Source organism: Ammospiza caudacuta, chromosome 1 (genome assembly GCF_027887145.1).
Source record: "Ammospiza caudacuta isolate bAmmCau1 chromosome 1, bAmmCau1.pri, whole genome shotgun sequence".
NCBI lineage: Eukaryota > Metazoa > Chordata > Aves > Passeriformes > Passerellidae > Ammospiza > Ammospiza caudacuta.
In genome coordinates this window covers 154535718-154562651 of record NC_080593.1, presented here as the reverse complement: position 1 = coordinate 154562651, position 26934 = coordinate 154535718, and the positions used below count along the sequence as shown (strand labels likewise).

General features: G+C 46.2%; 1 protein-coding gene across 1 annotated transcript in view; it reads left to right on the top strand.

Moving 5' to 3' along the window:
• The window catches only part of ZC3H3 (zinc finger CCCH-type containing 3), a 129159-nt gene that overhangs the window by 45601 nt on the left and 56624 nt on the right, over positions 1–26934 (top strand). The window contains exon 4 of the mRNA XM_058813620.1: positions 6086–6236. Coding sequence (XP_058669603.1) covers positions 6086–6236 — 151 coding nt within the window. The remainder of the gene's footprint in view (positions 1–6085; positions 6237–26934) is intronic.

Below are 26934 nucleotides of genomic sequence, written 5' to 3'. Positions count from 1 at the left end.
CTAACAGCATTACAGTAATCCCAAAGCTTTTGTTGACTTCAGGGGCTTGGCCAAGTTGGCAGCCAGGACAAAAGGTGTCAGAGCCACGTGGCTCAGGGGTGATGCCATCGAGGTGTGGTGGGATGGGAAACACCAGAACTGTTTGCTTTTGGCTGGAGGAGCTGTAGTGGAACTTTATTCAGGTTTCCCTTGGATTTATGCCTGTTGAAGGTCATTTCCATATGCTTGGAGCAACCTGGTCTAGTGGAAGTTGTCCCTGCCCATGGCAGAAGGTTGAAACTCGATGGTGTTAAAGGTCCCTTCCAACCCAAACCATTCCATGCTTCTTGTTTTAGCCCAAATTCTTTCTTTCTTTCTTTCTTTCTTTCTTTCTTTCTTTCTTTCTTTCTTTCTTTCTTTCTTTCTTTCTTTCTTTCTTTCTTTCTTTCTTTCTTTCTTTCTTTCTTTCTTTCTTTCTTTCTTTCTTTCTTTCTTTCTTTCTTTCTTTCTTTCTTTCTTTCTTTCTTTCTTTCTTTCTTTCTTTCTTTCTTTCTTTCTTTCTTTCTTTCTTTCTTTCTTTCTTTCTTTCTTTCTTTCTTTTCTTTTTCCTCTCTTTCTTTCCTCTCTTTCTCTCTCTCTCTCTCTTTCTCTCTCTCTTTCTTTTCTCAGTTTTTCCCTCCATTGCTCTTCCCTTCCCATCCACAGTTTTTCTCATCCAGGGAAGCAAGTGGTGTTGGGGATAATCTCCAGGGGGTTTGACTATGTTCCCACCTCTTCACCCAATCATGAGCTGAAGTCTGAGACTGGAGAAGAGAAGGATTCAGGGAGACCTTTGAGCCCCTTCCAGTGCCTGAAGGGCTCCAAGAGAGCTGGAGTGGGACTTTGGACAAGTGAATGGAGTGACAGGGCAAGAGAGTATGGCTTCCCACGGCCAGAGGGCAGGGACAGATGGGATATTGGGAGGGAATTCTTCACTGGGAGAGTGGGGAGGCCATGAAATGGAATTCCTAGAGAAGCTATGGCTACTCCATCTCTGAAAGTGTCCAAGGCCACGTTGGATGGGGCGTGGAGCATCCTGGCTCTCGGTTGACGTGAAGGGCAGTGATTGGGATTCCCAATCCCTGTAATCTGCTGTAGCAGTGGGAGTGAGGCTGATCCATCCTGGCCATCAGAGCTTCCCGTGGTGCTTCTGCTTGTGTCGAGGTTGCTCCTGGCTGCAAACTCCTCTGCTGCCCCCAAATTTGCCCTTGGACCTTCTTACTAAAATCCTGAAAAGCTCCTCCACCACCTTCCCTTCATCCACGAGGTGGGAGACAGTGTGGAAGGATCAGATCCATTAGGAAATGGTCTTGCAGGGATTTTACAAGGAATTCCATGCCTTGACCTTGGTCCTCCCAAAATGCACATGATGGAAGCCAGCATCAAATTGTTTTGAGTCAGGGATGCTTTTTCCCATGGAAAAGAGGGAGGTTTGATCGCATACCATCCCAGAGCATCAGTGGATGTGTATGATGGTCCTGCTGCCACCTGGGATGTCTGGCTGAGTGTCCTCTTCCTTCTGGGATTTGAAGGTAACTGGGTTCTGCTGAATCTTCCCTTCCTGACCTGGAGCAAATCCCATGGTGAGGGATTCATCTTCATGTTGGGAAGGGTTTGCTTCCAGAAAACCCCTTGGCAGAAATTTTCAGTTCTTTTTGGAGCTGCTTTGGGTACCAAGTGGGAGGTTTTTACCCCCTGTCAGGAGCTGGGACATGCTGGTGGCTCCTTCACTCATGTCCTAATAGTCCTTAACCCTTTTAATTTTTTCCATCATTCCTGTTTGAAAAGAGCATTTTGGTTTTATTAGAGGTTTTTGGTCTCTGCTTTGCTTTTTTCTTTGGGGTAGTTCTGCTTCATCCCTTTAATCTCTGAGGTTTTCCCAGCTCTGGGGACAATCCTGGCAGCGAATCCAAGGTTCAGCTTCTGCTCCCCAATTTGCATTCGTCCCTGTTGCTGTCTCGCTTCCAAGTGCTGGAAGATCAATGTACCTGTCACTCACTGCTTCCCGTCTCGCCTCCGATCGGGATTAATGGCACAGCTCGGTGCTGAGCCCCGATGGAGACACATGGGAGGGGTCGTGGTGGCCAAGGATTGACAATGGGAGACCTTGTGGTGCCTAGGTCACGACTTAATTTTGTTCTTTTCCCCATTCCTGTGCCCCTGCAGGAAGCTTTTCTATCCCATATCCTGCTCCTAAAGCAGCAGTTATCTCTTGGATTTGGGAATCTGCCCTCCTGAAGTTCCCCTTGCTTATTTAAATTCCTTTTTCCCATCAGTATCTGAACAGGATTTACTCCACCATTATTGTGGTTTCCCTAATCCATCCTGAGCAGCATCATCTTCCTCTTGCCTCATGGATTCAGAATCACATAATCATGGAATAATCATTAAGGAAAAGAGCTCTGAGATCATCAAGTTGAAATGTTAACTCAGAACTTCCAAGGCCACCACTGAACTCTGTCCCCGAGTGCCACATCAACACAACTTTTTGGGACATGTTTCACTAGACCAGGTTGCTCCAATCCCCATCCAGTCCATGGGCAAGCACAACTTCTCTGGGCAACCTGTGCCAGGACCTCCCCACCCTCACATGGAAGAATTCCTTCCCAATATTCCATCTAACCCTGCCCTCTAGCAGGGGGAAGCCATTCCCCCTTGTCCTGTTGCTCCAGGACTTTGTCCAAAGTAATTTTCCACCTTTCTTTTAAGCCTCTTTTAAAAGAAGGTTTCTCCAGGTGAAATATTCCAGGAGCGAACTCTTTTTGTGCCTTCCTTGCTTCAACTTTCCCAGGGGGCCAATTCCTGGTACTTCTCTTAGGGAAATAAGAGAAGAACTAAGGACCCTTGCATCCAATCCCTTTCCTAAGGGATGCGTGTGCGGTGGCTCCTGGATCCTTCCTGCTTGAAGCACCCTTGTAAGAGATTTTGGTAACGAATTCCCATTTTCAAGGTCAGCATTGGACAAGAGGAAACAGGGGAAGTTTTGTTTGGATATTAGGAAAATTTCTTCACTGATGGGATACTTGGGCTGCCCAGGGAAGCGATGGAATCATCATTCCTTGAGGGGTTTAAAAGTCCATGTGGATGTGGCACTCGGGGACGTGGTTTAGTGGTGGCCTTGGCAGCACTGGCTTGATGACCTTAGAGGTCTTTTCCAGCCTTAACAATTCTTACATTTAGAGTTTACACCAGGATTTCTTTTTCCCTGGGAACAGGAGGCGCGAGCGGCGCCCGCGGGATTCGTGGCTCCGCAGAAAGCCCCGAGCTCAGCAGCGCGCGGCCCTGGCTGATAAATGATGCTCATATCCCATTCGAATATGATGCAAGCAGTTTTTTTGTAGTTTGTCTTCCATGGCGGTAGTAAAGTTTTTAATTAGGAAAGCTAATGAGATCGATTAGTCATTAGAAGTGACCTCTGGATCGCGGCGAGGAGTGGGGATGTGTGCGCCGGGCTGATAACGGGGGACGCTGGGGTATTGTTTGTAATAAAAGCGTGAAGTGTTTGATTTGAGTGAAATGTGCCACGGGGAATACATCACGCGGAGAGGAAAAAATTACAACCCTGGGAGCCTGTAATGAAGGGAATTAAACCAACATCCTGTCTAAATAACATGATTATCTACACAAAACCCCTCAGCTAGCAAGTAATAATAGAAAACGGAGCTCTTCGGAGAGGCTCTTTGAGGAGGTGGTTAATGCTGGAGTCGCGCATCAGGCACTTTCCAAGGAGCAGCTTCGGAATGAATACACCATCCAATTACCTCTGGGAATAGAGTTTACCAGGTGCCAGCCTGTTTTGGGGAAGGAGGAGGAGGAGGGGGATGCCTGCAATAATTTGGGATCTCTCTTTCTTGTCAGGCAGGAGTTTGATGCAATTCTGGGTTGATTGGTGGCAGCTCAAGCTTGTGTGGGGGGCAAAAAGATGTTAATTATGTATTCAGCAAATTCCCAGCTTAGTTATTCTGTGAGGTTGGAGTGGAGGAGGGAAAGGGGCAACTTGTGCTGTTGCTGGTTGGGGAGGATGTAGGATTGAGGCTCTCATCCCTTCCCTGGTGGGATGGAAGTGCTTTGGATACATGGCTGGTGCTGTATCCGTGCGAGGTTGGGTGTGTCCACATGTCCTGGGTGACAAAAGTGACAGAAGGCAGGTTTAGGTGGGATACTAGGGAGAAATTCTTCCCTGCAAGTGTGGTGAGGCCCTGGCAGATGTTACCCAGAGAAGCTGTGGCTGTTCCATCTCTGGATGTGTCCAAGATCAGGTTGGACAGGGTTTGGAGCAGTCTGGGATTGTGGAAGATGTCCTTGCCCATGGCAGGGGGTTGGACTGGATGGTCTTCAAGGTCCCTTCCAACCCAAACCATTCCATGAGTCCGTGATTTCAGGTCAGTCCCACCATCACCATAGCTGGGATTTCATTGTGTGTGTGGTGCTGGTCCCTGCAGGGGTTAGCACCTCTGTTCTTTTGTTGTCCCCATTTTCCTGTACTAACTGCAGTTCCCTGAAGGAAAAAACTCCAAGATTGCTGGTACTTGGAAGCAATTTTAATTGTAATTAGAGCTTCAACTTTGCAAAGGCTTTAAAAGCCCACGCAGAGGTTTGGTCACTGCACTGAACAATTTGATCTGCTACAAAAAAATGCTGGGATAGGGAAAGAGCAGTGAGATCCCGTTTGCTTTCCATGTTCTTTCCTCTCTTCATTCTTGCTTCACCTCTAAAGTGACCTCTGAAGTGCCTCACCTCTAAAGTGGCTGCAGTTCCTCTAAGTCATTCAATCATCAGATGGTTTCTACTCCAAGAGAACTTGGAAGATCCTTTAGTTCCATGATTTATCCCATGGGTTCAGATTGCGGAACATTGCAAGCATCATCTTTACCACAAAAAATTGCAGTGATTTTTCTGTCATGGCAGAGCCTGGTTTTTGCCTTTTTCCATCACCAGGGATTATAACTTTTTTTTCTGAATTTCTGAATGGAAATTTGTGTTGCCTGATCCCTCCCAAAGCCAACACAAGGCATCAACTTGTTGGGAATGCTTGAGAAGGAAAATATTCCTTGTATGAACTTGTAAAGCTGTGAATTGATGTTGCCACTGTTGCAGGGCAATGGGGGAACTGTTCCCTCCTTTCTAAGGAATGGTGTCAGTTCTAAAATGCATTTCCCTATTTTTCCTAGTTTACTTGGCAATCCAACTTATTCTCCCTCCTCTCACAGAGATAAACATGGGGATGGGTCGAATGTTTTCAGTGGAAATAATGCTCCCACTTTTCCCCTCCCAACCTCTCCATAATTTTAATGAGAGGATCTCCAAGAAAAACAGCCAGCTCTTTAAATCAGTTATAAAACCCAGAGACCGAGGCTCAGCATGGAGTGTCAGCTTTAATTATCTGGGCAGTTACAGCTGTATGTTATAAAAGTCGGGCAATTAGGTGCATTCCTGAAAGCTTGGGGGAAAAAAAAGGCTCATGGAGGAAAACCACAGTCAAACATTGAACTGTTAATTGCATGAAACATTCTGCAGAATAGCCCGGGATGTAGATCATCCTGCAACATAGAGAATCCAGGAATGGGTAGGGTTGGAAGGGAGCTTAAAGCTCATCCAGTTCCCTATCCATGGAAGGGACCTTCCATCATCCCAGGTTGCTCCAAGCCTTGTCCAACCTGGACTTCAACACTTCTGGGAATTAAAAGTATTATGAAAACGCCAGGGATTAAAGTCAAAAGTTTATTTCCAGTGTGGATGTATGTTGGGACCAAGGTGTTGTTGGTGAATCCATTATTCCCGTGGTAGTGTTTGCTGGTGAAGCCAGTCCCAAGCACATCAAGGCCTTTCTGTTACCATCAGCTGTACTGGTCCCATTCCTGAAACTTCACCCCTTTTTTCAGGTGGTAAAATGTTGGATATAGGACTTGAGTTGGATGTGGGACCAATGGCCATGGAACTTGATGATCTTAAAGGTCTTTTCCGACCTTAAAAATTCTGTGATTCTGTGAGAATGTCAGCGAGATCCCTCCTGTGCCCATCCATACCTGAATTTCAAGCCTGTTTTTCCATTTTTTTTTTCTCCCAGGATCCAACTTCCACTTTGTAAGGAGCCCCCCAGCCAACAAGGTGATAAAGACGCGCTACAGGATCGTGAAGAAGAACGTGGTGCCTCCAGCCTTATCATCCTTCACCAGCCCCATTCCCACCTGGAAAACCAGGCGTCCCATTACATCCAGGTAATTCTGCCATCCCTGGAATGCAGCTGGTTGGGATGTAGGAGCCACGGGAGCTCCCACGTTGGCTCCGTCTTTTTCTGTCGCATCTTCACTGTTTAATTTCTCTCTTTGTTTGGCCTACTCTGAGTTTATTGACTTAAAGTGTAAAATCATATTAAGAATTGTGTTATCCTGAGCTGGTGCCAGCAGCTTATGCCTTTGGCTTCCTCTGTATTCCCTCTTGGAATTAATTGTTTCCATGGAACAGTTAAATAAGCTGAAAAGAGGATGAATAAACGTGTGGATGTTGGTGATGAAGGGGAGCACGTTGAATGCTCCAGACTTCTGCTAGGATGTAGGTGCTCTCCCAAATTCATTTATTCCCAATTATCTGGGTGGGTGAAACATCCAGAAATATTTTGTCACTGCCTAGAGAAGGTGCCATAACCTTGAGTTGGAATATTCCTAAATCCATAGGGGTGGAGATGTTTCCATGGAGTGTCTCAGAGGCCAAGACAAGACCTGGAGCTTGTGTAAAGCAGAAAGGTTGTTAAAATAATTGATTCTTTAGAACAAGGTGCGATTAGAAGCAATGGGTTTGGTGAAAATACAGATTTTGGCTATTTCTAGGTCAGGAATAGCTTGTCCTCCCACTGGAATGCCAGGAGTCATGGGCAGTATTTTGGGCAAAGAGAGTCTGTTCTGCTCTTCTCTGGCTTTGTTCACCCTGCTCCAGGCGGATTCCTCCAAAAGTCATTCCCCATCAATGCCCTGAGGATTGGTGGCTTTTATGGTAGAGCTGTGGAGGGACAAAAATAATGGTGGTTCTTTTTAAAGCCTGACTTTGCCTGATATTTCCCTTTAAAAGTGAAGTTTGGGATTCTCAAATTGGTATCTGAAGGGAGAGTTGGTTTTGGAAGAGTTCAGGGTGATTAGGCAAAGTATGGAATAAACAGAGAGATTGGTAAGAAAGTTTGGGTGAATTATTTTGTGTATTTTCCAAGCTCTTGGTTGAGAAACTCCACATCTCCTGTACTCTCCTGGTCTCAAAGTATGAAACCATTCCATTCTTCCAGTATGGAAACCGGGATCCTTTTGGGCTCATGGTCAGCCTTACCTGCACCACCCCCTCCTTTGTCTTCTCATTCTGCTTTTGCCTGTGATATTTCCCCACCTGGGCACCATCCTGAGATCCACAGGTTTTGTTCTGGGTTGCCACCTCCATTTGCACTTCCTTCCTTCCAGGTGGGAAAATCAAATTCCTGCATTTCCCTGTCCAGAAACAAACCATGTAATTTTTTGCCTGTTCCACCATCCTGCAATTTCATGGAATCAGAAGATGTTTGAATGGGAAGGGACTTTTAAGATCCTTGGGTTCCAACCCCCTGCCATGGGTAGGGACACCTTCCACTACCCCAGGTTGCTCCAACCTGGTCTTGTACACTTCTAATGATGAGGCAGACACAGTTTCTCTGGTAAAACTGTGCCAGGGCCTTACCACCCTGGAAGTGTCCAGGGCCAGGTTGGAGGGGGCTTGGAGCAACTTGGGATAGTGGAAAGTGTCCCTGCCCATGGCAGAAGGTTGAAACAAGATGATCTTGAACTCAAATGGTTCTGTGACTCTGAGCCTTAATTAATGGAAAACAACTCATCCTCCAGCTGTTGGGCTCAGCTTCTTCCCTCACACTCTTTGTTACTCCAGATCTGGATGGTTGATCCATGCTGAGAATCAAGGCAGGGATTAGCTTTGGGCATGGAATCCAGAGCAGGAGCATCTGGGATCTGTGTGGTGGCTCTTGCTCAATGCAGTGGTGATTTTCCAAGGAACGACCTTGTTCTGCTGCAATTGGCTGAGAGCTCCCACTTGTAGGATCATTTTCTCTGTATTAATCTCCGACTTCATTAAATTGGTGTAGTTTGGATCTTACAGCTGCTTCAGACAAATCTTGATAAAATGCCATCAGCAAATTAAAACAATTATGTTTTAAAGAAGCCATAAATCTCCATCTCCCAATTACCTTCGCTGGGGGTCATCAATCATCTGGCCTGTCTGGAGGAAGCACATGGCAAATGATTCTCCTGGAGTTTTTACGGGATTTTTTGCTTCCTCGTTCCTATCTTGGATCTGTCTCAAGCAAGACACCAGGATCTGCTTTTTTCCTAATTTTCTTTGCTCTTCACAAAACAAGGAGAAGCTCTGATGACTGTGGGACACCCCTTTAGTCACCTCATTTTTATTTTTCATACTTAGTAGTCAATTATTTTTAATATTTCTGTTTTTCATTGTAATAATTACAATGTTTTTACAATAATTTGATATTTTTAATACCCTTATCCCCTTAAGCAGGGGGATGTCACCTGGTGTTGCTGCCCTCCAGTGCTACTCCCAAGCTGGTTCCCAACTGGCACCAAGGAGAAATTTCTTCCCTGAAGTCCAGGTTTTTGGGTATCTGGAAGTAATGTGCCAGGGTTTTATTTTGCTGGGACATCCAGGATGTCACCCCTTTTGCCAGTAAATCCTCAAATCACCAGACAAAGATGAAGAGGGATGTGGCTTTGGGAAGTGAGTGACAGGGAGAGTTGCTGGAGGTACCTGATGTCAGTCCCTTGGGAATCAATTCCATCCTTCCCTTCTTGCTGGATTGCATAAAACTGGGCCCTGCTGCTGACTTTTCTTTGAGGCGATATGTGGGAGTATATTTTAAATTAATTTTACTCCACTTTTTGTAATATTTTTGTTTTAAATAGATTTATAAGCAACTCGGGGCCTATTTCTCCAAATTTATGAAGATAATTTTCACTCTCTTGATAAGGTGAAATTTACACCTGCTATTTCCATATTAATTCACATTGCTAAGTGGATCTAATTTTCTTCCGTTCTTCTATCTGGTGAGTGTGGCCTTTCCTAATGCAATTTCCCCCTCACTAAATCACTGTGATCGGGAGTCATGATCGAGTTAAATTAACTTAAATTAATTTACTTAATAAGAGCTCCAGATCATTGTGAATGAGGTTAAGATTTATTGATTCTCCTTTTCACTCCTCCCCCTTATCTCCCACGGCTTTGCTGGGAGTGCAGCTCACAAGGGCTGTGATTTGCTGGCTTTAAATTTCTGTTGCTCCTGGTGACATTGAGGTTGATCATCTCTTAAAAATCCTGGAGGGAGATGTCCTCTCTCCTCACAGCCTCCCTCTGCTGGGAAAGGGATGAGGGATTTGCTATGGAGGAGTTGGGATGGATGAAGTGTTGCACTGAGATTTGAGAGTGATGCTTCTTCTGCTTCCAACATCTTTCCATGGTCCATGTGGATGTGGCTACCAAAAAAATGGGATGTCCATATGTTATAGAGGCAGCAGAAAAATTCTGGGGTTGATGATCAGAGAGATGGAGCACCTTTCCTACAAGGAAAGGCTGAGAGAATTGGGATTGTTCAGTGTGGAGAAGAGAAGCCTCAGGGTGACCTCAGTGCAACCTTCCAGTGCCTGAAGGGGCTGACAGGAAAGATGGAGAGGGAATTTTTGCAAGGAATGACAGGACAAGGGGGAATGGCTTCTCACTGAAAATAAGTAGTGTTAGATTGGATATCAGGAAGAAGTTCTTCCCTGTGAGGGCGGTGAGCCACTTGCACAGGTTTCCCTGAGAAGCTGGATCCCCAGGGTAGAGATTGCAAAGCTTTTAGAGCTCAAGGAGCATTTGGACAACACCCTCAGGCACGGGGTGGCATTTTTTCCTGCATTTGTGCAGGACCAGGAGTTGGACTAGATGATCCTTTTGTGTCCCTTCCAACACAATGGAATCCCTTCTAGGATTCTATAAACTCCTTCAGAAAACTCCAATTGTCCCTCTGGAGAGCCAAAACCACTTTTAAGACATTTCTGGGAGCAGAGCCCCCTTTGAGTTGAGCTTATAGACCCCCAGTAGGGGAATGAAACACTGACCCACTTTGAAGAGTTTTGTTCTCAAATCCTGCTGCAAGTGTGGAAAACAAAAGTCACCTGTCTGCAAATAATGAGTTGTGTCTGACACTGCTGGGGAAACTCTGATATTTCTTCCTGAAAACTTTGCGGCGCCTCTTGAGGGAGAATCCTAGCCCTCCAGTACTATAAATAAGTAAAGAACAAGATAATCCAACATTTGTCAGAGAAATGCCAGCTCAGGAGAAAGGAGCTCGTCAGTGGAGGATTCGCTCATGTAGTTTAGTTTAGTTTTATTTTTTCCTTTTATTTTCTTCTGTTTTGTTCTGTTCCGTGGCCTGGAGCGTGTTGAACAGATTAAGATGGAAACAGTTGTCACCATCCCTGGGGGTGTTCAAGAAATGACTGGATGTGGCACTCAGCGCTCTGGTCTGGCTGACAGGGTGGTGATTGGTCAAAGTTTGGACTTGATGGTCTTTTCCAGGCTAAATGATTTTGTGATATGGTGATTACAAGGATTTCTACCCCAGGATTTCAAAGATCTGAAGCCTTTAGGGATTCACACTGAAAGATGAGGGTGATGCAGGTTTTGAAATGGGGTTCAGCCACATTGGTGGGTGCAAGGACCACTTCCCTGGGAAAGGGGAGATACAGCTGAGGATCCAAGAGGAGGAGGAACCACCATCCCTTCCAGTCATCCTATGCAGGAGGTTGGGATGTTTTGTTCCAGGTCACTTGGACACACCAGCCTCCCTGTCCCGTTCTTTCCTTTCATTCACAGTGGGTGGTTTTGGGTTTCCAATTTCCTTTTGCTCCCTTAACAATATCTTTTACACACCCAGCTCATGATTCAGTTCAGAGAATCATGGAATGGTTTGGCTTAGAAGGGACATTGGAAGAGCATCTGGTCCAACCCCCCTGCCAGGGGCAGGGATGCCTTCCACTAGACCAGGTTTTTCCAATCCCTATCCAGCCTGGCCTTGAGCACTTCCATGGGATAGGACCATTTCATCCATTCCCAGGGAAGCCTTCCTGATTTTCCTTTCCATTCTTCTGGCATTCCTTGAGTGCTGTAACAAGTTTCCCTGTGGTAGTAATTTCACTGTCATGAGATAATCGGATGGCACCAGGTGCTAGTCCTGGTGTGCTGTTAGTGTGTGATTAACCCTTTCTCCCTAAATCCATGGGAATCTGGTGAGAATGGGAATCTTGGTTATGGAATAGAGTCCTGTGTTTCCCATTGGATGCATTCCAGTTCCTGTGACTCATTCCCACCGAATGGTGTGGTTGACTTGTCTTGGATGAAATGAACGCTAAAACTCAATATATCCCCTCTCTTTTGGGGAGGAGAACGTATCCTTGGGAGTTCCAGGGAAGCTTTCTCATCCTTTCCATCTTCCTCTTGTTGCATTTGAGACTGGGGCAATCAGGGTCTGCACCAAGTCATCCACCATAATCCCACTGATGGACAGTAATGGGTTAAACCAGACTAAATCCATCACTTCTCAGCTTTTTGGTTGCACTCTGAGGGTCCCTAAGAAGTCAATCCATTCAGGAAATGGGATGAGGTCACCCAGCATCTGTGACTCCTCTGGGAGCTGTTGGGAAGTGCTTGGGATACGTTGGTTGCTCGTTGTGCAACCCAATGTTGGATTGGGGTGGTGGTGAGACCCTGGCACAAGCTGCCCAGGAAAGTTGTAACTACCCCATCCCTGGAAGTGTTCCAGGTCAGGTTGGACAGGGCTTGGAGCAACCTGAGACAGTGGAAGGTGTCCCTGTCCATGGTTGGAACTCGATGGTTTTTAATGTCCATTCTAACCCAAACTGTTCTGGGATTCTTTGTTCACGATCCTGGAAGGTCAGCAGCTGGAGCTGAGAACAGAGAGCAGAGTGTGGGGCTGTAATTCACAGTGGATGGAGCAAATCCACATTTTCTGGGGTGTCATCTCAAAAGTTGCAGAGAAAACAGGGAAAACTGTTAACGTCGGCTTCCATGGTGGAAAATTGCCGAGCGCTCCAACGGGAGAGGCTTTAATCGACGTTCCCATATATTGTGAGCAGACAGGGATGGGCATTTTAAAGATCTCAGCAAATGCTGTCTTTTCTCCTTGATCCATTTATTTTTTCCACCAGTCTATACCTTCTAGGGCCCAAGAGGTGGGATCCCAACCTCCCAAAACCAGTTTGGAGCACAAGCCGGATGGATGTTCCGAGCCAGATGCTGCTTTAAGTAGTGCAAGTGGTTCAGTCTCCCAGTTTTGGGGGGTTTCAAGCACAGCTTTTAATGTTGTTTATTTAATTGTGATCATGCTCCAGTGGGATTTTACCTCCTGGTGCCGATTGCTCCGGGATCTTCCCACATGGAGGTGAGGGAATCATGAGCAGAGGGCAGAGGTTTTGGGGGGGTTTCAAGCACAGCTTTTTATGTTGTTTATTTAATTGGGATGGTGCTCCAGTGGGATTTTACCTCTGGATGCCGATTGCTCTGGGATATTCCCGAACAGAGGTGAGGGAATCGTGAGCAGAGGGCAGAGGTTGGGACACCGGGAGTTAATTTCCTTTTATCAAGATGATAAAATCCCCCCTCCGCCTTCCCGGCTTTTGCCGCGTTAATCTGCGAACGGAGTCGGAATGTGACGAATGGCCTTAAAGTTCCTGTCAATTTTTTTCTTCCCAAATTCATTTGACATGAAAGTGAGAAGTAAACAGAAAGCCTGTGGTTAAGCAGATAACTTGGAAAGCCTTTTCCATCACATTTAAAAACGGCCGTGTCATGGATTCTGCGAATTGGCGGCTCCTATTTTGTTTGATTTTATTTTGTCTGTGTGGTAAATTTTCTTTTAATAATCCCGACGTGGTTTGACGAGGTTTTAGGCCTCGGATTTTTTTTGAAGGGATGTTAAACCATTCTCCAAAATGACATCTCATTAAAGTGAAATTCATCTGCTGGGATTGGAGCCGTTACAGGCAGGAGGGAACAGTAACTCCCATTTGGAAATCCATATTTTTTGTTTCTATAGGAAATACTTTTAATCCCTTTAATGAGGCTGGGATGAGATGCACAACCCGGATTGTTTCGGAGCAGCCCTGACATCTGGCCCAGCATAATCCAGTTTCTGTTCCGGACTGGTTTAGAGGCTTTAAAAAACAATGGCACCTCTTTGGGGCAAAGCTGGGGATTAATCCTCCCTGTTACTGGTGCTCCCTTCCTTCCAAGAGACAGACACTGGGGAAAAGTCACTCCTCTCTTCTGTCTTCCTTTGCTTTTTATTTATTTCTTCTTTTTTTTTTTTTTTTTTCTGTTTCTTCTTCCCCATTTTTATTTTCTTTTCTCTTTTTCCTCTCTCCTTTTCTTGGGTTTTTTTCTTCTTCCTTTCTCCCTTTTCCTTTCCTTGTTTTCCTTTTCAATTTATTTGCTTTTGCTATCTTATTTATTTTCCCTTTTTCTAGATTTTCTCCCTTTTTACTTTTCAACTTTTTTCTTTTTTCATCTCCTTCCTTTTTCACCTTCTTGCCTTTTTTTTCTTTTCCTTTTCCCCCCTTTCCTTTTCTCCGTTTTCCTTTTTTCCCTTTTCCCTTTTTTCTTTACTCCTTTTATCTCCTGCCCTCCTTTCCTTTTTTCCCTTTTCCTTTGTTTCTTTTCCTTTGCTTTATTTCTTTTTCCTTTTCCCTGTTTCCTCTTTCCTTTTTTCTTTTTTCCAATTCCATACTTTTTTACCTTGTTCCTTTTTTTCCTTTTCCTCTTTCTTATTTTTTCTTTTTCATTATTCTTTTACCTTCTCTCTGTTTTTTAATTTCCTTTTTTCCTTTATTTCCCTCTTTTGACTTTTCCTTTTCCTTTTTTCTTTTCCCATTTTATCTCCTTATTTCCTTTTATTTTTCCCTTTTATTCTTGTTTTTCTTTCTTTTTCCTTTTTTTCCTTCTTTTTCCTCTTTCTTTTTTCCTTTTTTCCTCCCCCCTTTTTCCCTTTTCCCCTTTCTTCTTCCTTTTTTTTCTTTCTCTTTCTCCTTTTCTCATTTTCCCTTTTTCTCATTTTTCCCTTTTCCTCTTTCCTCTTTTCCTGTTTTCCTCTTTTCTCATTTTCATTTTTTCTCTATTTTCCTTCTTCCCCTTTAAATATTTTTTCATATTTTCCATTGATTTCTTTTTTCCACTTTTCCTTTTCCTTCTTCCTCCACTTTTCATTTTTTCCCTATTTTTCCCCTTGTCCTTCTCCCAAACATTTCTCCCAGCTGGTTGCTTTCCTACCTGGAAAACTCGGCAGGAAATCCAAGTTCTGCAGCTTCCAGCAGGATTCAGGGACTCCACTCCTATCCCTGCCCTGACCACCCCCATCCTCCCAGTCTCCCCAGTCCTGCCCAGTTCCTGGACAATCTTGTGCTGGGAGGTTGGATTTTTCCTGCTTTTCCATGAATTCCAGGCTGCCGGCGCTGGGGGGAAGCGCTGCCGTTCCCTCCTCCTGGGTCAGCCGCAGTAATCGAGCTCCACTTCGGAGGAAGTAATGAAACCAAAATAAAAGCGGGACTCAGGGGTTAATGACCAGCTCTAAAGGCACATGAACATCCTTAGGAATAATGGGATTTTCCTTTTTTAATTTTGGTTAATGGAGTCGTCGCGTTTCGAATGGATTCCATTAAAAAGAAAACTGCCACATCCGATCGCGGGGACAGTGAGGGGTTATTTACTCGGCAGGGTGTTGTGTGGATCTTGGATCAGTTCTTCCCTGGAGCCTGGAGTATCCTTGTTGGGAAGCCCAGCATTCTGTAAACTGAATTTTTCTTCCTGGGAAATCTTGCAGCTTCATCCTGTGCTGGAGCTGTGTTGGATTTGATGATCTGGAAAAGCTTTTCCAACTCAATCCATTGAGAGCCCCCATCATGGCACTGGTTTCCTGCTGCGTAAGATGTTGGATTTGCTGCACCCTTTGGCATGAGATCACAAAATCCCAGCATCATTTAGGTTGGAAAAGACCTCCAAGATCATTAAGTCCAACCTGAGACTGATCTCCACCTTGTCACCCAGACAGAGCACTGAGTGCCACATCCAGCTGTTCCTTGGACACCTTCAGGGATGGTGAATCCACCACTTCCCTGGCAGCCCATTCCAATTTTACTCTTTTTTTTGTGAAAAAAATCCTTCTAAGATTCCCAAGTTGGATGAAAGTCATCTGGAAGTCATCCAGTCCATAACTTGGATAGCATAATTGGAAGGTCTTCCTTGTGCCTCATTTCCCCCCATCCCAAACCAAGTTTGATGGTGCAAAACCACTGTCGGAGAGCACGGTGCCACCATTCCCAACTGGAATTGGTGGCATCCTCAGTGGGATGAGGTCAGGATAGAGTTTCAAAATTCGTCTCCTGAATGAGACATCTTCAGTTCTTGGGCTTCACAGATCAGTCTTGAAGGTTCAAATCAACTCCTGGTAAATAAAACCATTCCTGAGGATGTTCAGCAGCTCCTATGGATTGTCAAGGCCAGGCAGGAGCAAAGCAAGGGATGTGGTTTTGTTGGAATGTGTTTGGTTGGGAGGGTGAATTTTGGATCCTCAGCTCCAGGTTTGCTCTCAAGATCTGCTCTGAAGGGTCCCCACTACTTTTGGGATGCTGTGGGTCAGGGACAAGGAGATTCTGGAGTTAGCAACCAAAGGATCCTAGGAAAAAGATGAACTGAGATGATAAATGAGATAAAAAAGAAGACTCTGCATTCAGGAAGTGCTTGTTTGCAGAGGTGCAGGGGACTCGTGAGTGGTTTGGGGTGAGGAACTGTGTCCCAGTTCCATCAGGGTGCTCCACAACCATTCCCAGCCTCCAGGGCTGGACAAACCAAATGGAAGGGGATCCCATAGGGACTAAAACCAGGCTGGAGGTCATCACGTCTGTTGTGCCCCAGAGCAGAGGTGGTCATGGTGGTGCCACTCCTCAAAGAGCTTCTGGGCAACTCCTCCTGCCTGGCTGCTCCCAGCATTCCATCCCATGGAATTTTGGGTTAATATGTTTTCCTTAGTAGTGTTTCTGGTAGGCTGAGAGCACCTACAGGGGTGGCTCGAGGAGGATTTGCTCAGGAGCAGTTTTCATTAGCCAGGATTTCTTTTCCTCCTATTTTGTGAGGCCTTTCTGTGTTTTCCGAGTCCAGCAGATGTCAGAGAAAAGCGGAACATCCTTAGCAAGGAGCTTTAGACGGATTAAAAGTTGGGAGTTTGCAGCTGTGGATCAGCAGTTCTGGGTCAGGGAGGGATCATCTGGTGCAGGAACTCAGGTGGGAGAGGTGAAAATGTTGGCTCAGGTAACTCAAGAGCTCTTCTCCAGTTTTGGGTGCCATCTCCAGGTGCTGGGACACCAGACTAGAGTCCTGCCCATCCTATGGTGGAAAAAGTCAAAAATTCTCTGAATGCTCTGGAGCTGGGCTGGGAGAGCTGAGGGTGTTCAGCCTGGGGAAGAGAAGGCTCCAGGGAGGCTTTAGAAGCCCCTCCAGTGCCTGAAGGGGCTCCAGGAAAGCTGGAGAGGGACTTTGGATAAGGGATGGAGGGACAGGACACAGGGAAAGGTTTTCCACTGTCAAGGACAGGGATAGATGGGATACTGGGAAGGAATTCTTCCCTGTGAGGGTGGTGAGGGGCTGGAATGGAATTCCCAGACAAGCTGTAGTTGCCTGATCACTGGAAGTATCCAAGGCCAGGTTGGATGAGGTTTGGAGCAGCCTGGGATAATGGAAGGTGTCCCTTCCCATGGCAAGGGATGGAACTGGATGGTGTTGAAGGTCCCTTCCCACCCAAACCATTCCACAATTCCATAAAAAATGTTAATTATGGCTGTAATGCTATTTTTTGTGAATTAGTGCTCAGAGTCTGGGATGGGCTCCGGGCAGTCAAGACAGATGCCCTGGGAAGGGAGCAGAGGATTGATCCTTCCCCTTCCAATCTTGGGATTCATCTTGTTTAAAGCCCCCCAGGGACTGAGCATGGTTCTGTTGGGATTCGGAGTATGTCTCTGAAATCCTTTAACCCTCTTTGATGCTGCTCCCTCTGTCCCAGGGCATCCATTTATTCCTACCCAGGTACTCCAGCATAAAATCTCTCATGGGTCCATGAAGTTCCAAGTTCAGCTCTTCCTTTTCTCCATCCAAATTCCCCAAACACCAGCTGTAATTTTAAATAAGATAAATTTTGTGGGATATTATTCACCTTTTCTAACCCAGGCTTCAACAGCAATGGAGTAGCTTGGCCAAAGGAAATTTCCCTGTGGATAAAGTTTTCCAAATTCGCCACATGCTGTATTTAAAACTAATTTTGAAGTGGTTTGGACTCTTTGGAAATGTTTTTTTAAGGCTAATTATGCCTGCTAACAACATCTCATTCAGAATATATTTTCCAATGCTGGATATTTACACACTCCCTGTTTTTTCACCTGACAGTGACAGCTGTGGGAGTGAAGAATGTATTTAATTCCTAAATATCTACTCTAATAAGAGATTAGTAGTGGCAGAGCTGCTTTTTTTTCCACCCTTTTCCCAGATGGTTTTCCCTACAAAGGGTCATAACTTCTCCAAGCTTTCAGCAGATTGAACCCCGATGTTTTTCTGTGCCAATTCCAGTGTGAAAGTCGGGATTTAAAAGAAAAAGCACCCAAAAAAGGAGGAAGAGGGAAGCAGAGCATGGCTGAATGGCAGCTCCACAAGGGACGAATTCCCTGAATTACTTCTTATCCCGATAAAATTGGGATAAATTCCTTTAAACTTTTCTGTGAGCTGCTGCCCTGAGCTGAGTCCAACTGGTGCCAGCATCTGGGCTGAGCTCCGGGCTGTGCCCGGGCAGGTCTCAGAGCTCAGGAATGAGCAATCTGGTTTTTGGGGGCAAAAAAGGTCACTTGGCAAGTGCTGGAGCATCGTTCTCCACTGATTAATTCTGTCCAGGCTAAGTAAACATTTAGGCTTCTTTCAGGCCGAAGGATGGATCCATCTGTTTCATCCTGGTGGGAGAAATCAGGGAGTATCCTGAGCTGGAAGGACCATCAAATCCAACTCCTGGCCCTGCATGGGAGCATCCCAAAAAAAAGTATAAAATACTCTAAAAAATCTGGAGGAAACTCCTGGATTGACAAATTAAGAGGGATTCTAAATAAGATCTCTGAGAGCTTCACTGGGCATCAGGATCTTTTTTCTAGGAGCTGGAAAGGACTTTATGCAGTGGTAGGAAGGAAAGGAAGGAAGGAATTTGTGCATCTCTCCCATGGGTCAGATTTCACCCTTGGGCTGAGTTAATGAAATTTCCTGTTGATTTTAAGTGTCTGTTGTATTAAATATGGAGAAAAAATCCTAAATAATTATTTATTCATATCCAAAATCTACATAATGTTTGGAAGATCTACTGGAAGGTTCCCTCCCCATGGCAGGGGGTTGGAGTGAGATGATCTTTAAGGTCCCTTCCAACTCAAATTATTCTGGGGTTATGTAATCAGCTTTCTCAGTCCCTGGGTGTTTATTTCCTTCTGCTGCCTTGGCAATAATTGGAATTAGCTCGTTAATACCGACTAATATCCCTCCTACCAGGTCTGGTCTCTCCCCAGCAGAGCACTGAGATTTCCTCTTTCTACACCCAAATTCTCTGTTGTGTTCCCTTCCAAACCTTGGTTTTATTCACATTCCCATTAGGGAATTGTGTGGATGATGCAGGACCATCCAGCCTCTCCCTGGCTCTTCCAGGGCTGGATCCTGGCACCTCTGTGTGGATTTCAGCATGAGGCCGGATCTGCCACCGCCCTTGGCACTGGCAGAGCCGACCATCTGCATCCGGCAGCTTCCCTGCTCCCGGTCCGTCCGTCCATCCATCCCCAGGTGCCCGTCAGGCTCCGCAGCATCTGCAGCTCCTGCTGCCCTCTGAGCTGGCCTGGAAGAAGGATTTGCAGGAGGATACGGGGAGGTCTGAGAGGTCACAGCTGTTAAAGCTGGGAAAGTGGGAAAAAAAGAGCAGAGGGATTCCCGAAGTTGGCACGGATCCCGCGGCCACCTGTTCGTGAGCAGGAATGGTTTTCCGAGCTGAAATTATGTTTTGATTGCAGATAATTTCCTTTAATGCCCTCCCCCAAATTAGTGGAGATTTAATAATTGCTTCTGGAATTGTTGGTAGTGAATCCAGGTCTGTGTTCCTGCCATCCTCTGGTGTGGAAAGGAGGATGTAAACGTAGGCAGTGAGGGGTGAATCTCCAGGGAAACCCCAAAGCTATTCCAGTTCAGGATATTTTATATGGGAAAAGGTTTTATGGCTCAATAAGAAGGAGGAGGGAGTGTCGAAGGTGATGTCTCTGCTGCTTTAAATTCCTTTTTAAACTCAGGGATAAAAGGGGAAACATTATTTGTGTCACGGGAAGGAACTTTGTGGGAGTTGTGGGAGACAGAGGGAATGTTTTTCTGTCCCCTCCCTCTAACAAATTCCTGGTCTCTTCTGCATCTAAAATAATGCTGTTTCAACTCAAATCAGGGTGTAGAATCATGGAATCATTGAGGCTGGGTAAGCCCTCATTGGATTGAACCATTCCTCCAGCACTGCCAACGTCATCAGTAAACCATGTCCACAAGTGCCACATCCACACAGCTTCTAAATCCTTCCAGGAATGGTGATTCCACCCCTGTTAGGGGCAGCTGTGCCAGGGCTTGATAACTCTTTCCATGAAAAAATTCATCCTGATGTCCATCCTGAACCTCTCCTGGCACAGCTTTGAGGCCATTTCCACTTGTCCTGTCCCTTGTTCCCTGGGAACAGATCCCAAACCCCACCTGGCTGTCAGGGAATTGTGGAGAGCCAGAAGGTTCCCCCTAAGCCTCCTTTTCTCCAGACTGAGCCCCTTTCCCAGCTCCCTCAGCACTTCCTGGTGCTCCAGACCCTTCTCCAGCTCCATTCCCAACTCTCGACATGCTCCAGCTCCTCAATGTCTGTTTTTCTGAACTCTCGGATTTTTAAGAACAAAAAGCTGATGAATAAGGAGGAAGAAAAAAGGACTTCCTTGTACAACATGTGAACATGTAGGATTAGAATCGTGGAGTCATGGAATGATTGGGGTTGGAAGGGAGATTTAAGACCAGTTTCACCTCCTGCCAAGGACAGGGATGCCTTCTACTATCCCAGGTTGCTCCAAGCCCTGTCCAACCTGGCCTTGGACACTTCCAGGGATGGGGAAGTCCACACCCTCTCTGGGAAATCTGTTTCAGTCCAGCAGGACTGAATGGATGTGCTCCTCCTGTTTGTAATCCCTGACATTAATTCTGTGTCATCTATGAGTTGGTGGATGGACAGGGAATTAGGCAGGATCAATCTTACCCTGGACCTGCTTTTTCGTCCCAGGGTGGGCAGCTCCTCATGGATCTGCATCATTCCCACCTGTGTGCACAGGTGACATCAACCAACTTGCAGACACGAGGGAGTGCAGGTGTTGCATCTGCCACATCCAGAGCTGTGACAAAATCCTCTGGAGGCTGGGATCCATCTGGGAGGGCATCTTGGCAAATCCTCTGTGTGAAATCCGGTAGAAAGCATTTTGCGGAGCATCCAAGAATGCTCTGCTTGCCCAGCTTTGGGAGCCTTTTTGCCTGAGTTGGTGAAACTCTCGCCTCCTATTTTTCCCCTCTTTTTTTCCCTGTCGGCGCTGCTGAAGTGAGGCTTCCTCAGGCAGGTTTTTTACAATTTGGATTTGATGAGAACAGTCGGTTACAACTCCCCGAGTGCCGTAAAAGTTGATGCGATGGTCGCTCCGCGCCTGTGCTCATTTTTATAATTTTTTATTTTATGAAACAGGACAGGGAGCTTAGTGACTTATTACTATTCATTTCGTTTCAATGCAGTAAATATTGATTCAGTTGGGGCTTTTCAATTTAAACCACTTGCCGATTATATAAAATATTACCAGCCTCTGGAATTATGCTTACGGATCCCTTCGGCTGCTCATTAGCGAAGGAGTGCAATTTTTAGATCCCTTTGCTTTCATCATCCAAATAAATGGGCTGAGCTCCCTCTTCCCAGGGAAGGTGCTGTAGACTCAGCTCGCAGGGGCTTGACAGCCTCGATGGAGCTCTTAATTTGGAGCCGCTTTCAAAGGATTTTATTCGTGGGGATTTTTTTCATTTTGAGACATTGAGGTCTCTTCCTCTGATTTTTCAGAGACGGAATGACAGCTGGGATAAATGGAGCTGGTTCATCCTGCTCAAAGCAGCTTCTCCTACCTGTGAGTCTTTGGATGTTGCTTGAGCTCCAAGGATTTGTTTACATGAGTTGAGAGAAGCAGGAACAGAGGTCTGGGAAGGGGGAAATGGGTGAAATTCCAATGGTGGAAAGGTCTTGTTAGCTGTGGTCCTTTGGGATCATCTGTGATGGGCATTCCCGTGGCAAAACTTCCCACAAAACCAGCTTGGACAACTCACAGAGTGTGGCTTCATTGTGAGGAGGTGTTGGAGCCCCCCATGTAGGGATGGGGTTAAATAAGCTTTGGGAAAATGCTGTTGGTGCCACCAGAGCTCATGGTGGTTGGGATGGCCACCATGGGCTTGGGATGTTGCCCATCCACAGATGAGCCCATTTCAGGAGTTGTCCCTTCCCATTGTTGAACCTTTTCATCCCCACTGTCTCCTGTCATCTACACTGAGCCCTTTGGAATGTGAGCTCCTTGCCATGCTCCTCCTGGCATCTCCTCATGGAAGAACATGAGGGCAGGATCATGAAAATCAGGACAAGCTCCTTTTCCAACCTGTTTGTCCTGAGGACATGGAGAGCAGGAGATGGGCAGATCTAGGATATTCTGATGGGATTTAAAAGAAATAAAATAAATAATATCTAAGGGAGCATCCCCACAGTTGAGAATTGGCACTTTTGGGGGTTAATTATTGGGGAAGGAACCACCTTCAAGGGGTTTCAGGTGCCATCAAGATGAAAAGAGAGAAAAGTCTGGATTGACCTCAGCTTCTTGACCACTTTTAAACCCAACCAAGAAAACGCAGTTCTCAGGAGGAAACTCAGAAATTATCTGGTGTAGCAAGAGGTGTATTAATTGGATCAATGTTAAAATGTGATTTAAAGCACATTGTCAGTGGAGCAGGGGATTTCGCCGAGGACCTGGTTCCAAGGGTGAGTTATGATGCTGGATCATCGGGGCCAAGATGTTCTTCCTGTTATTCTCTGTGCAGCACTTAACCTGTGGTGGATTTCCCCAAAAATAAGTAATGATGTGCCCAGAAAGAACCTGGATGAGGCTTCAAACTGGAAAAGGAAGAGCTAAAAACTCCACTGCTGTGGAGCCAACTTACATCATTAAACACTGGTTTAAATACCGCTTTTAGGCCAGGTTTAAGGGTGGTAGTAAACCAACTTTGCAATAATCAATAGTTTTTAGTCTGCCTGCATAATTCAAACTCATCAGCCCCTTTCTCCCCCGTAGTTCAGAGCTAATCTCACCAATTGGTTGGATGTTGTGGTGAATGTGACCTGGAATCCCTTTGTGTGAGGGGGTTTTCGTCAGCTAAATTCAAGGAATTTATCCTTTTTAATGCAAAACCTTCATGTAATGTATTCATCAGGTTGCTGGCTCACCTATTGCTGGAGATGAATGTGTATTATTTTAATGCTAAGATTAATGAGGACTTTCTGAAGTCCTGCTTGAAGTATTCCCTGATGGTATTTGAGGACTTAATTTGAGTCTAAAGCTGGGATAATTGTGTGGCATTGCAGCTCATGGAAAGCTCTGGGAGTTTTGAAGCAGGGCAGAGCTTCCATGGGAGACTGGCACAAATTGTGTATAGGCTTCCCCAGATCTCCTTGGACTCCCTGTGTACACTTCAACCACTTTGGGATTTTTAATTGCTTTGAAAAATCCTGGAATCATCGGATTATCTGGGTTGGAAAGGAATTTTTAAGATCATCTCATTTCAAGCCCCTGCCATGGGCAGGGATTCCCTTCCACTATCCCAGGTTGCTTCCAGCCTCATCCAACCTGGCCTTGAACACTTCCAGGGATGGGGCAACCACAGCGTCTCTGGATAACCTGTGCCAGGGCCCCACCACCCTGACAGCAAAGAATTTATTCTCAATATCTCATCTAACCCTGCCCTCTGGCAGCGGGAAGCCATCCCCTGTGTCCTGTCCCTCCATCCCTGTCCCTCTTCAGTTCTCCTGGAGCCCCTTCAGGCACTGGAAGGGGCTCTGAGGTCTCCCTGGATCTTTCTCATCTCCAGGCTGGACATTCCCAGCTCTGCCAGCCTGGGTCTAGAGCAGAGGGGCTCCAGCCCTTGGAACATTTCTGCAGCCTTCTCTGGAGTGTCTCCAGCAGCTCCACATCCTTCTGATGTTGGGCCCTAGAGCTGGAAGCAGCTCTGCAGGTGGGGTCTCACCTGAGTGGGGCAGAATTTTTCCCTCACCTGCTTTCCAAACTGTGGGATGAGCCCAGGACATGGAGGAATTTCCAGGTTCCAGCACACATGGCCAAATATTGAGGTTTGTAGTATCATCCCATTCCTATCACTGCATTCTGGTGGTGGGGGTTGTCTCACATGCCATGGAACCACTTTGGGATTCCCAAGGCAAAGCAGAAAGCTGGAGATTTTCCTGCATTGCCAAGCCAGGTGGGTCACTCCCATTGTGCCAACCTAGGAGAATTTCTTCCCAATATTCCCTCTAACCCTGGCAGTGGGAAGCCATTCCCTGTGTCCTGTCACTCCATCCCTTGTCCAAAGTCCCTCTCCAGCTCTCTTGGAGCCCCTTTAATCACTGGAAGGCTCTGAGCTCTTCCTGGATCCTTCTCTTCTTCAGGGACAAGTTCCTTTTATTGCGATGGAGATGCAGAGTCGTTTGTCCTCGTTGATTGAGTATTTATGATGGGAGCTCTGGATGGTGTTTCCCTCAGATTGGATTTCTGCAGCTGGCAGCTGCTCCTGTCCTCCCCAAAGGTCCCTTTTCACCTGTCAGGACACACTGCAGCCTTTTACCTGTTTATTCTTGTCCTTTGATTTAATCCCTGCCCGTTGGGGTGGCTGTAACGCCGTGATCTTCAGAATTTTCATTCTGCCCTGTATGTATAGGTTGGATTTCTCCTACTCTTTTTTTTTATTATTATTTTTTAAATCCTGCTCAATATTCAAGGACCATAAAAACATTCCCCACTTATCATAAGCTGTTATCTCAACGACTCCTCACCAGTATTAATAATCACTCTCAGTGTCGTGTATTGCTGTTCCTTATGGCTCCTGAGGCAAATCACCGATGCAGGGAAGGATTTTTAATGGTCAAGTCGCAGGCTGGGGAGGAGCAGAGCACTTTTGTCTCTTTCTGAAAGCAGGACAACAGTTTTGGAGTAATTTCTGTGGTTCCTGGTGGCCACCTGCTGAAGGGGAACCTCCTGAATTTAGTCATGCTGTGTCCTCCTGCAGACAGTGACATCCATGGAGATGCTCCATGGGCATTTTGGTGCCTTCTTGGCATAGGGATGTGCAAATGTGAGCTGGTATCCAGATGCATCTGAGGTGATGGAGCCTACCCAGTCGCACCAAGATGCTGGATAACCCCAAAACCTCTCAATATTTGGTGTGAGATCTTCCCCCTTAAGGTATTTGAAAACCATAGAAGAGTTTGGATGGGAAGGGACTTTCAAGACCATTGAGTTCCACTCTCCGTCATGGGCAAGGACACTTCTCATTATCCCAGGTTGCTCCAAGCCCCGTCCAACCTGGCCTTGCACACTTCCAAGGGTGGGGCAGCCACAGCTTCTCTGGAAATCCCATTTCAGGGTCTCCCCACCCTCCCTGGGAACAATTCTTCCCAATATCCCATCTAATCCTTCCCTCTGCCAGTTTAAAGCCATCATCTAGACCTGGTGGTTCGCAGCTGGTTCTGGAGGGCCCTGCTTGAGCAGGGCTTTGGGCCAGACTTCCAGGGATTCCTTCCAGCCTCAAATATTCTGTGATCTCTCCTGAAAACCTTTGGGCATTGCTGTTGTTGATCATGGCACATCCTGTCTTGGGACACTGGGACATCCAGAGGAATTTGAGATTTGTCCAGAGAAGCTTTGGCTGTGCCATCCCTGGAAGTGTCCAGGGTCAGTTTGGATGAGGCTGAGAGCAACCTGGGCTAGTGGAAGGTATCCCTGCCCATAGCAGAGGGGTTGGAATGAGATGATCTTTAAGGTTTCTTCCAACCCAAATAATTCCTGGATTTTATGATTTCACATCAAAAATTAACTCTGGTCAGGTGGTTGGACTCTCCTACAAACCTGGAGACAACTTGATCTTGCATGAACTCTGGGATACCTGGAGTTGCTGGTGGATCAACAAGCTCCCATTCCCACTTTCAGTCTGCCAGATAGATATTTCCAAACCCACTCTTGAATTCCCAATCCAAACCAGGCAGCTCTTCCTACTGCCTGGTTTTCATTGCTGGGTGATGGCCTGAAAGCAGTGACCCCCCAAATCTTGACTGAAGAGCACCATCCCACTGGGAAAGGTGACTTCCTTCTTTTCTTCTCCAAGTCAGTGGTGGGTTTTATTTTTCCCTGTTGTTTTGGGGGTTGTTTTTGTTTTCTGTTTTCCCAGCTCGGCACGGTTCAGCGCTTCAGCCTTGTGAACTTGAACGCCCGGATTAATTTGTGGTTAGATCTCTGTTAAGATTGCATCCACTTCCCCAGTCAGCACTTAATTGGCAGTCGCTTGATTTAACAGCGTGGGAGCCGGCTCCGGAAAAATGGCTTGGATAAATCACTGCCTGACGCCAGAAAATAGATATAATCTCAACATTAACTACATTAATAGTAGCAGGAGCCGAATTAAGAAAGCCATAAAGTAGAGGCAGGAGAGTATAAATTACGGCCATCTCGCTGTCTTCTTCTCCAGGCTCTGCTTTCTGTCCTCTCCCTGCCGGTGGGATGGATCGGTGCCGGTCTTGGGTCCAGTTGGGTGGCATTCAGCTCTGTTGGGGACAGGGAGAAGAGCAATTCCCACAATTCACACCATTCCCAGCTCATGGGATGGCACCAGAGTCGGTCTAATCAGTTTTAGTGGCTTAGTTGATTACAGGGATCAAGAATGTTGAAGTCTGGATTTGATTTCTTCCCTCCAGAGTCCCAACCTGGGATATGGGGTCCTTTATGGTCCTTTGGTCACAGGGATTTCTGGGATGACTGTTTGGGGTTGGATGAGGGGAGAAAAGACATTTCCTAATGATGTGGATGGAAATCTATGCAGAGCATGTGGTGAGGTGGCCCAACTCCTGGCTCCTGGAGAACCCTCAGCAGATTCCTCGCTTGTGGGTGTCCAAGCTGTTCTTCCCAGGAAAAGCTTTGCCTTTATTTCCCATCTGTGAAAACCAGGGAAATCAACTCAGGATAAGTGCTGTGAGGGCGTGTTTTTCCCCATACTCTGGATAATGGTGAACTTCACAACTTCTCCTGCTCTTCAGGAATCCCAGGAAAAGTGTTCCTCCAGCTTTTGTGTGCCATGGGATGACAAAAACCTTCCCAGCTCCTTCAGCTGCTGCTTTATCCATTTGTGCCGATGTTGACTGTTTACAAATTCAGAAGCACATCTGGTTGGTTGTTCCTTTTTTTCCCTTCAGTCAGGTGTTAGATCCAACTTTGGATCAGAAGGTGACAGTTTAGGATTTTCTGTGGACATATTGGAGTGGAGATGCTCCACATGGAAATATTTGGGAGTCCTGGGATGGGGGTGGAGACTGAGCAGCTTTATGAGGACCAAACCCTCAGTGGGAGCTGAGGTGCTGGTGGTACCTGCCTGCTGGTGAAAGGGGTTCCAGAGCATGACAAAATGGGAAGAGGGGAATGA